This window comes from Egretta garzetta, unplaced genomic scaffold, assembly GCF_000687185.1.
Source record: "Egretta garzetta isolate BGI_Z169 unplaced genomic scaffold, ASM68718v1 scaffold567, whole genome shotgun sequence".
Classification (NCBI taxonomy): domain Eukaryota; kingdom Metazoa; phylum Chordata; class Aves; order Pelecaniformes; family Ardeidae; genus Egretta; species Egretta garzetta.
The window spans coordinates 294,892-304,055 of record NW_009260348.1 but is presented as its reverse complement, the minus strand read 5'-3'; the positions used below and the strand labels follow the sequence as shown (position 1 = coordinate 304,055).

General features: G+C 53.4%; 1 protein-coding gene across 1 annotated transcript in view; it reads right to left on the bottom strand.

The window, feature by feature from the left end:
• Nucleotides 1-6,446: 6,446 nt before the first annotated feature.
• Nucleotides 6,447-9,164, bottom strand: part of DDX49 (DEAD-box helicase 49) — a 7,425-nt gene continuing 4,707 nt past the window's right edge. The window contains exons 9-13 of the mRNA XM_009642768.2: nt 9,059-9,156; nt 8,618-8,692; nt 7,898-7,986; nt 7,290-7,361; nt 6,447-6,996 (exon numbers count right to left, since the gene is read on the bottom strand). Coding sequence (XP_009641063.1) covers nt 6,820-6,996; nt 7,290-7,361; nt 7,898-7,986; nt 8,618-8,692; nt 9,059-9,156 — 511 coding nt within the window. The 3' untranslated portion in view covers nt 6,447-6,819. The remainder of the gene's footprint in view (nt 6,997-7,289; nt 7,362-7,897; nt 7,987-8,617; nt 8,693-9,058; nt 9,157-9,164) is intronic.

The window sequence follows — 9,164 nt, the reverse complement described above, 5'->3', positions numbered from 1 at the left end:
TTCCTTGCCAGAATAACCCAAATAGTGGCTTTTGATGAGATCTGTCCTGCGCTCCGCGTCTGTTAGAAGTCTTCTATTGAGGCATTGCAGGGCAGCGTGATGGATGGCTCTGGGAGGCACTTCCTGCTGCAGTCTTCCCCTCTTCTAGGCTGATGAAAACCCATTCATCACCAGCTATTTCCACAAATGCCCGAAATCTGTGGTTAGCAACAAGACAACCCCACTGCAGACGGCATAGCAGCAAAGCTCCCATCCCATCTGCCCCACTTGAGTGAGGATCTAAAAAGGGCTTCAGCTGCGTTTCAGAGCAGCAGCACTCTAACGCGTCCCCACCACGCACTTTCCAACCCTCGCCCCTTCCCTGTTCATGCTTCTCTTGCTTCAAAAGGAGAAAAATCTTGTTACGAAAGCCAGCAATGAAGGGCAAGGCTGCAGGTTTGTGTTTGCTTCTGTCTCGCAGTAACAATTGCTGTCAGCAACTCGGTAACAGCGGCTTCTGTGCTGGAGGAGAAATGCTACTGATTGCAGGTGCCTTGGGAGACCTAATTCTTTTGGCAAATGAGGATCTTAATTATTCATAGAAAACCTAGACAGAACGTTAATAAAGGGAATGTGGGGGAAAAGGTTCACGTATGAGATCAGGATGAACAAATAAAACATCTTGCGACCTTCCCCTCTTCGCACAACGTTCTGGAGGGCAGCAGCAAGCTGTGATTCTCTGCTCCGCACCCAGACCCCTGGCAAGGTCCTTCTGCCCAGCCCAGCCAGAGGAAATGACGCTTTGCTGTTACAGGACGTGCCAATCCTGGAGCCTCGGAAAAAAGGTTGTGCCTAATGCAGACGCCATCTGACAGATGCCAACGCAGACCTTCCAGGCGGAGCAGGAAGGCAGATCCAGGCCAGACCTAGAGCTGGCGTCGCAGCAAGTGGCAGACCACCACCGGCTCGCTCTGCCTCTCCAGGCTTTGATTTCTCCTCCTCCACAAAGCAGATAATTACCCTCCCCGAAGGCCTGTTGGACTTAAATTACTGACATCTACAAGGTGCCTGGAGAGCCAAGAGAAGAAAAGGTTAGCGCAGGCCGGGCTGGTTAATACCCTGAGTCCGCTGAGTGATTTTAAACAGGAGGTTAAAAATCATTCTCCTCCCCAAAAGCCGCTGCAGAGCCCCCTGGTAGTGTGTGTGTGGGGGGTGTTAGGCAGCCTCACATCAAACTTATTAGCAGGTTGGCTTTGATATCTGTGGTTTTGTGAGAACTGAAGCAAGCTCTCGATGGAGGGAATGCAGCTAGGCACTTTGTTTTAAATCTCCAAAGGATCGAACTTGGCAGAATATGTAATTAAATAGCACCGTTAATGAAAAATAGGTGACCTAATCCTGTTGAGCTCCTGCGTCTGGGCTGCAGGGATCAGCTGCTCTGTTACTCAGAGGAGAGGTTATTTTTAGTCCAGAAATGGTCTGTTTACACTTGACAGCACAGGCGAGCGTACTCGGAGTGTAACACCCCCCCCGTGCACACACGGGGAGACAATCTCCGTGTGCACCGGAGAAGGCAATTAAATGTGTGTTTTGGAAAATGTCCATGAACACAGAATAAAGCCCCAAAAAATCCAGTGAGGTTCACAGTCCCCTTTCCTGGAGTAATTTATAATTATTATCGTTATTAGATTGTGGTGTGCAAAGGCAGTTTCTCCTCCGAGGGAAAAGAACATGAGCTACAGCACTGATCATCCCTGCACGAGGTCCTGCCTCCTCCCTCAGCTTCCCTCCACCCTACCCAAAAAGCAGCAGTAGGAATAATGCTGGATACGGGACGCTTGCGGTACGAGCAAGCACCATGCCAGGCACGAGAGACGTGGCAGCTCCAGCAACAGGTCCCCCGCAGGAGCAGCTCCGGGGGGGGGGAAAGGGCAGGAGGCCGGCGTCCCCTCGGTCCCCACGGCCTCATCCCCCCATGGCGGGCAGGGGGGGGCTCTGCAGGCTGCAGCACCAGCTATTCCAGGGCTTGTGCTCCCTTTGCGGTGCACTGGGACTTGCGCAGGCTGCCACAAATGCGAAATCGTCACCGCTTTGTCACCTACCCCATCCTGCAGTCTGCACGGGGGTGACACTGTGTGCTCCGGGGCGAACAGGGCAGCCGCTCTGCCTCAGCACTCGCTCCTCACCCTGTTGCTAACTTATTTTTCCCAAGGGCTGGTAGAAGAAGAAGTGAGAGAGGATGCTGTGTACAGTCTGTGCCTTCTGTTCTCACCAGCGCTGGGCTAACAGGGTTTCAACTCCCAGCAGGCAGCAGACAGCAAACATTTCACTCCAGCCTTTTCTGGCTGGAGATATTGATGCCCAGAACCTTGTTATGGGTAGATGAAAACGGTGTCTGAGCCTAGAGATTAGTGGCATGAGCGCCACCTCTCCTGTAGTCTCGACCTGGGAGCAGCACAGCTTGTGATGTTTGGGCCTGGGAATTCAAGAATGATCCTGGGAAGTACCGAGCAGAGAGGAAGGGGTGGGGATGAGGCACCGCAACACTGGTGCTGTGCTCACAGCTCCTCTTTGCCAGCCCAGAGCAGAGCCTTCTGCTCCTGGACAACTGCTCTCCCTCCCAGAGGTGACAGGAATCCAAAGCAAGTCATGCAGGGATGCATTCCCGGGAGACGGAGCTGCTGCAGGGAGTGAGACACGGGTATGAATTAAACAGAGCCAGCAGGGAGGTTTTCTTAGCACAGAAGAAAAAAAAAGAAAATCCAGATACTCCTTCCCTCTGTCCCACTTTTGGAGTCCTGATGCTGGCAGGGAGGAATTGGGGAGTCACGGTGTCAAGCATGTCATACCCAGAGTGAAGGTGCATGTCTGGGCAGCTGCAGTCAAGCCCTGAATGAGGGTGGGCCACGGGCAAGGACTTCGATCAGCAGAAACTGGCAGGGAAGAGCTTTAAGGTGCAGCAGGAAAGGTGAAGGTTCAACAGAGAAACTGCAAGGAGTCGGGAGGGGAGCCCTGTACTGGAGAAGCAGCCGTAACCACGATTGCAGGGTGCAGGATCGGTCCTGCCCTGCAAGTGAAGGGAAAATCCTGAGGCTTCAAGCACTGAGCCGGGAGGATCCGGCCAGCAGCAGCACCCGGCTGGGGCCCGGCTGATGCATGGGTGGCGTGGGGACAGGCAGCCCTCTCCCCCCACTGCCTCCCTGCTTTCTCAAGCCAAATCTTGAATAGCCAGCCAAGAAGCCCTGTGCTGTATCTCCCTCTGAACAAGGACTAGAGCCAGCGGGGAGGGTGTCCAGAGCACACCAAGTGCCACCTACCGGCTACGCTGGCGGCAGGGCCCCCCCAGGGCTGCACGCAAGCTGCCCGGGGAGAAGGGCTTGGAAGGGAAAAGGCCATTGCTGGCAGAAAAGCTTATTAAGCAGCTTTTTAAGGCTTTCCAAACAGCTGAGTTTGTGTTTGCAAAGAGCATCCAAAGGTAAAGCAGCAGCTCACAGGGTGCAGGCTGGACCAGAGAGATTTTGGGCAGCGTGAAGAACCCCCGTGGAGGTACAGCCGTGTCGAGCGCCCGCAGCGCTGGGGGGTGCGCACCAAGCACCCTGCGAGGGGGGAGCTGGAAACGGCTGCACCTGCAGCAGCAAGGCTGGCACACGAGCTCCGGTGCAGCACTGCTGTCTCAGCAGAGAGAAATCCAAAGCCTGGCACAAAGATTACTCCCGACTATTTCATTCATTTTCTTCACCGTAGAGATCCAGAGCTTTCCTGCCCGACAGAGCATCCATCTATGCAGGAGGTGCCAGCCCCCGAAGGTCACTGCCGCGTTACCAAACCTGTCCCCACTTCCACATTTCCTCGTGCAGCAGAAGTGCCAGTGTGGAGGATTTATGCAATGCTGTGCCTCCCACCTGGGAGGATCCCAGCCTCTCCCTCCTCCCTGCAAAACTTGTGGGAAGCACGCCTGGGAGATGTTTGTTCCTCCGTAAGAGGGGCAGATGTGGGGGGGGAAATGCTCCAGGAAGAGAGAAATATTTCCTTAAAGCTGCACAAAGCAGCCAGTTTTGGCACGTGCCTACATCAGCCTAAAGGGGGGCCAGAATTGCCCCGCGAGGTGGGCGGCAGAGGGGCACGCGGCTCGCTGAGCCCCTCGGAGCAGCAGGGCCGGGCGATGGTTTGACACCCAGAGGAGATGGGAGGATGAGGAGGGCTGGCTCAGGTGCAGGACTGTCCCCATGCCAGCGCCGTGTTCAGCAGCCGCCCAGGGTCTGAGAAGCGGCAGCGATGGGAGATGCTGAATTGAGAAGTTTCCACGGCAACCCAGCCAGGGAACCCCCCCAGAGCTGGGGAGCTTGGGGCGAAGGGGGGGGGAGCAGAGCGGGTGGAAGGCACCGGCGAGGGGCACGCGTGGGCGCAGCGGGCACAGACCGGCAGCCGTGCCGGGGCCAAGTCTTGCACAGCGCAGGCAGGGAAACGTGCGAGCGCCTGCTTGGGGGCCTGGCAGGCAGAGCCACACGCAGAGGACGGGGGGTTTACAGCCAAGGCACGATCTAGGCTGTGACGAGAAGGAAGTCATGATATTCCTAGGGGACCCCAAAGGTTTTATGGCAATGCTTAGAAACCCCAGAATGGAATGTCCTGCTTGGGGGGCAGTACCAGCAGCACGTGCAGGAATGTCAGCCAACATCCTCTGGCCCTGGGCAAGGTGTAAATTCCTAATCTGGGAATTCAAGGCATCTTTCTACATCCCAGCAACACGGCAACCTCTTTTTCTACTCGGCCACTCCCAAAACTATCTGAAGCAAGAACATCAAGTCAGCACTACAGAGAGCTCTTGCTTCCTGCACGTGTCCTACCCTCACAGAGAAGGCTGCTCAAGACAGACAAGACGTTTATTAAAAGGAATTTTGAATAAAGCTTCAAGACAAGAGCCTTGATCAAACCCCCACGTGTCGCATTGTGCTGGAAGGAGACAAACTGAGAAACCCCCACCAGGCTGAAGCAGAGAGACCTCAGACGGCAGGTTAAGATGTGTCTGCGAAGGGAGGGGATCGACTGACGCTGAAAAGCAGTATCAGCACCCTCCCCAGGAAGGCAGGAGCAGTCTGTCCCAGAGAGGATGTCTTTTTAATCTACAGCTAACAGGCTTGTTCCACAAATTAGCATGCACGAGGCTGTGGACGCATTTAGTATTCAGAAAGCATCAGTCTGATACAAACCTATTTGCTGCTGCTGCAGCAGCTGCCACCAGTGACAGGGAGCTGTGCTGCCAGGGAGGGTGTCGAGTGCTTTTTCCTTCCTGGAGGGCACCCAAGAGGACAAAGGGAGGAGGAACACGTTCAGGCATTCCCAAAAACCCAGCCAGTACCACCCGCATCTTGCCTGCCACCAGGCAGGAGATGGGCCTGCATCCCCCAAGCCCAGTGCTGGGCTCCTGCATGGCCTGAAGGCACCAGGAGGCCCTGATCTGCAGGGCAGGAGGAGTTTCCCCGAGGGGAACACCAGCTTTGCTGGGCACGACCGTGCACAGACCCCACTTCACAGACCCCACTTCGGGTCAGGCAAAGGCACAACAGAGACCCCATGCTCCCAGGAAAGGAGCTTGGCTGAGGCTGAAGGGATATAACACCCACAAGAAGCTCAATCCTTATCCAGCTCATCTCTTGAAATAAACCCAGTTTTATCTCCAAGCTGTTTGCCCATACAAGTCCTGCTCCCCGCCCCTAAGATCCCACAACTCCCGCACGCACTGGAGGTCAAACATTCAGTCACTTGTTACAATAAATATTTATTTGGGCACTGACCATAGAAACTATTTTTGTAAGGCAGAGGACAGAAATAACAGATCTTCAGTCTCAAGCCACAGAAAGCTCTGAACCTTGAAGAAGGCACTGAGGATCAAACCTGACATCAGAACAGAGCTGGCCAAACTCTGGCCTGAGCTACTCTGGGATTTTGAGTTCTGTCTTCGTAGGGAAACACAACTGTTTTTTAGGAGAGCTCAGCCCCCTCCAGCCTAAGCAACCTCCTGTTCCAAACATACGTGATGGAAATCTACACAGGGAAGCTCAGAAACCTACAGAGCAGCCCCAAATCTGAACCACTCTGGTTTGCCTTGGATGGTACAAGAACAAGCGAGCCTACTGCTGGGGTTCTGCTTCTGTGCCAGAACTTGTGTGTCTTTGAACTGACCAATCATCTGGGAAAAGAGAGTCCCCAGCAGCCCCGGTCTCCAAACCGTGACTGCTGTCCCCACGGAGAGCAGCCCCAGGCTGGAGTCTGAGCCAAGGCAGACAATCGCGGGCAAGAGTATAGCTTAAATGTATAAATCAGAATTATCCCAAGAAGAGCCCAGGACCAGCCACGCAATACAACCTCCCCACACGTTCCAGGAATTTTCCTCTCAGTAAACTCTGGGCTATGGCACAGATAGGGGCTGAGCTCATTTTGCCACAGTATTTTTAGACTCTGGACCAGCCCTGGAAAGGGAAGGAGCAATGACTGAATGAAGGGGGAAAAAGAGAGAGGATCTTTATTTCCCTTCACGTCACCAAGAATTCAGGTCTGGCCTCTCCTTTGCTGGAGGAAGGAAACAGGCTCTTGAAAGACATTCTTCCAGGAGACTGACCCAGCCTGCCAGGAATGGCCCAAGCCAGCAGCGTTGTGCAGGAAGGAAAAAGAGTGGAGACTGTTTATCGGTGACCCTTCTCCCCTCACCCACCTTCCCTGTACTCTCCAACACCGATTCCAGGTCAGAAGTGTCCACATTAAAACGCGTTAGATCCCAGTATTCCCAAAGCAGCAGCAACGTCAGGGCAGTCCAAGCCAAGCAAGTCAGGCCAAAGGACTTCACTTCTCTTCCGCAGCACGCAGCTTGTTCCGCCGCTCCATCTTCTTCTGCAGTTTCCTCTTCAGCCGCAGTTGCTCTTTCTTCTGCAGTATCTGCTGGACCTTCTCACGGCATTGCTTGTTTTTCTTCCTGATCTTGGCTAGCTCTGCCTTCCTTTTTGCCTCCAGGTCTGGATCCTGCAATGGCAAATGCCAGGACACTAGTGACATGCCTAGGGACAGTGCCAGCCCCTTTGCCTTTCCTAGATGCCCCGTGCTGCCTTCCAGCCCGTGACTGAGTAGGCTGCAGAAGTCAGACACTACCCCAAAGCAATTTTTAATATCAGTCACCCTGTAAGATAAAACTTCCCCACCCTGAAGGGGAGCGAGGCAGACACACCACAGCAGGGAGGGAGGAACTGTCATTCCTTTTCCACGGCCATGCCATTATACCAGCTGCTGATCACAGCTTATATAGCAGCAACTCTCACCTTCCCTTCAAGGATCATTTGTTTCCGCTTATTTATTTCTTTCTTCTCATCAAAATCCATTCCCTCCAGTTCCTGTCAAAGCAAAAATACAGCCGGGCAGTCAGTAACCAAGCACTGAGTCTGACACGGAGAAAAGCAGAGCAGCTCTAAAGGCTCAGCAGAACCTCACCAGTGCACGCGCATTTGGTAGCCTGCAGACCTTCCCCCCAAAGTACCAGCCTCAGCACTCAGCAGCACAAAAATGCTGCAAAAATCATAGAATCATAGAATGGTTTGGGTGGGAAGGGACCCCTAGAGGTCACCCAGCCCAAGCCCCCTGCAGGGAGCAGGGACACCTTGAACCACATCAGGTTGCTCACAGCCCCGTCCAACCTGGTCTTGAATGCAGTAATAGAGCAAACCGAGGGAAGATAACTCAAACAACCCTCCCCACACACAGGTCTGCGTGCTTCCACTAGAAGAAGGAACAAAAATTCTTATTGATGTGCTCAAGAGCAAAGCTGCGTATCCAGAGCCATGTGTTGGACTGCAGCGGATCTCCTGGTTACGCCCAGCTGCCCGAGGTCTCCAGTCCTTTAAGCAAAGGGGCTTCATGTTTGCACACTTACTATTTCACATTCCCTCCTGGTGACGTTCACTTGGGTGAGGATGTCAAGCACAAACCGCTCCTCCACAGAGAACTCCTGCAGCTTCAGTTCTAAATCGGGGCGAGAGACATTTACAGAGCAGGGCTGGTTACAAAACCCAGGGGCAGATTCTTGGCTGGTAAAAAACCCAAAATAGTTCCACCAATTGTCAGTGGGATTCCTGTCATGAATGTCCTGTCCTATGATCGCTGACTTCTTCAGGCCTACGGCAAAGCATTAAATCCCCCCCCGGCCTACAATTCCCCATAGCACAAGACATTGCGTTTATTAGGTCCACTTCCTAAAAAAAAAAAAAAAAAGATGAAGTCTGAATCTGTGCAAAGCAACCTGTTCTTTTTGTCCACCTCGGCACACACAGTAGCAAGGAAGTAATGAAGAAGCTGGCTGCTTTAATAAAAAGGTGACAGAGGAAGTTTAACACACTGGTTCCCCTCCACTAGAAATAGCAGGAAGACAAACACGCTCATGCCTGGCACACTCAAGAGCAGAACTGAAGCGGATGGAGATTCAAGTGCTCCTGCTCTTTTCCAAGCCTTAGTCACACAGGGAAGAGAAACCATTTTCACCCTGATGTTCTGGATCATACGTTCTGCACTGATGAAATCAGTGCTGCAGGTACCACAGGCACAAAGGAACGCACATAACCCCACATTTCAGCAGCATTGCTGGTGCTCTACTTACTGATTTCCTCCTCAATAGCGTGTACGAGATGGATGTCGTACTGCGTCACTAGCGTAATGGCTATTCCTTTCCGCCCTGGATGGTGGAAAGACAGTGATGTATGAATCTTGACAAGCGGAGGGAGATGAAGCCTAACCCATGCCAAATTCCACCCAGCCCCAGGAGTCAGCCTGGCACATTACAGTGACGGGGTGCTCAGCGGGGTCTTTATTCGCTCTGAAAATTCAGTTAACTATTGGTGCAGATCAGACCCAAGTCAGGGTGAGCCATCGTTGCCATCTTAAGGCAGGATGCTGAGCCGGTGATCCAAGCAGATCCGGCGCTGACTGAAAAGCCTGCACTGCAGCTGCGGTGAAGCCTCCTCACACCCATTCAGGGCTCAGCCCCGGCACTGGGATCCCAGCTTTAGCCAGCAAACAGCACGCGGTTTTCCCAGCTCACCCGCACGGGCTGTCCGGCCAACCCGGTGAATGTAGATTTTTGGCAGGCCGGGAGTGTTGTGATTGATGACAACTTGTACTGTAGGAATGTCCAAACCTCTGGAACA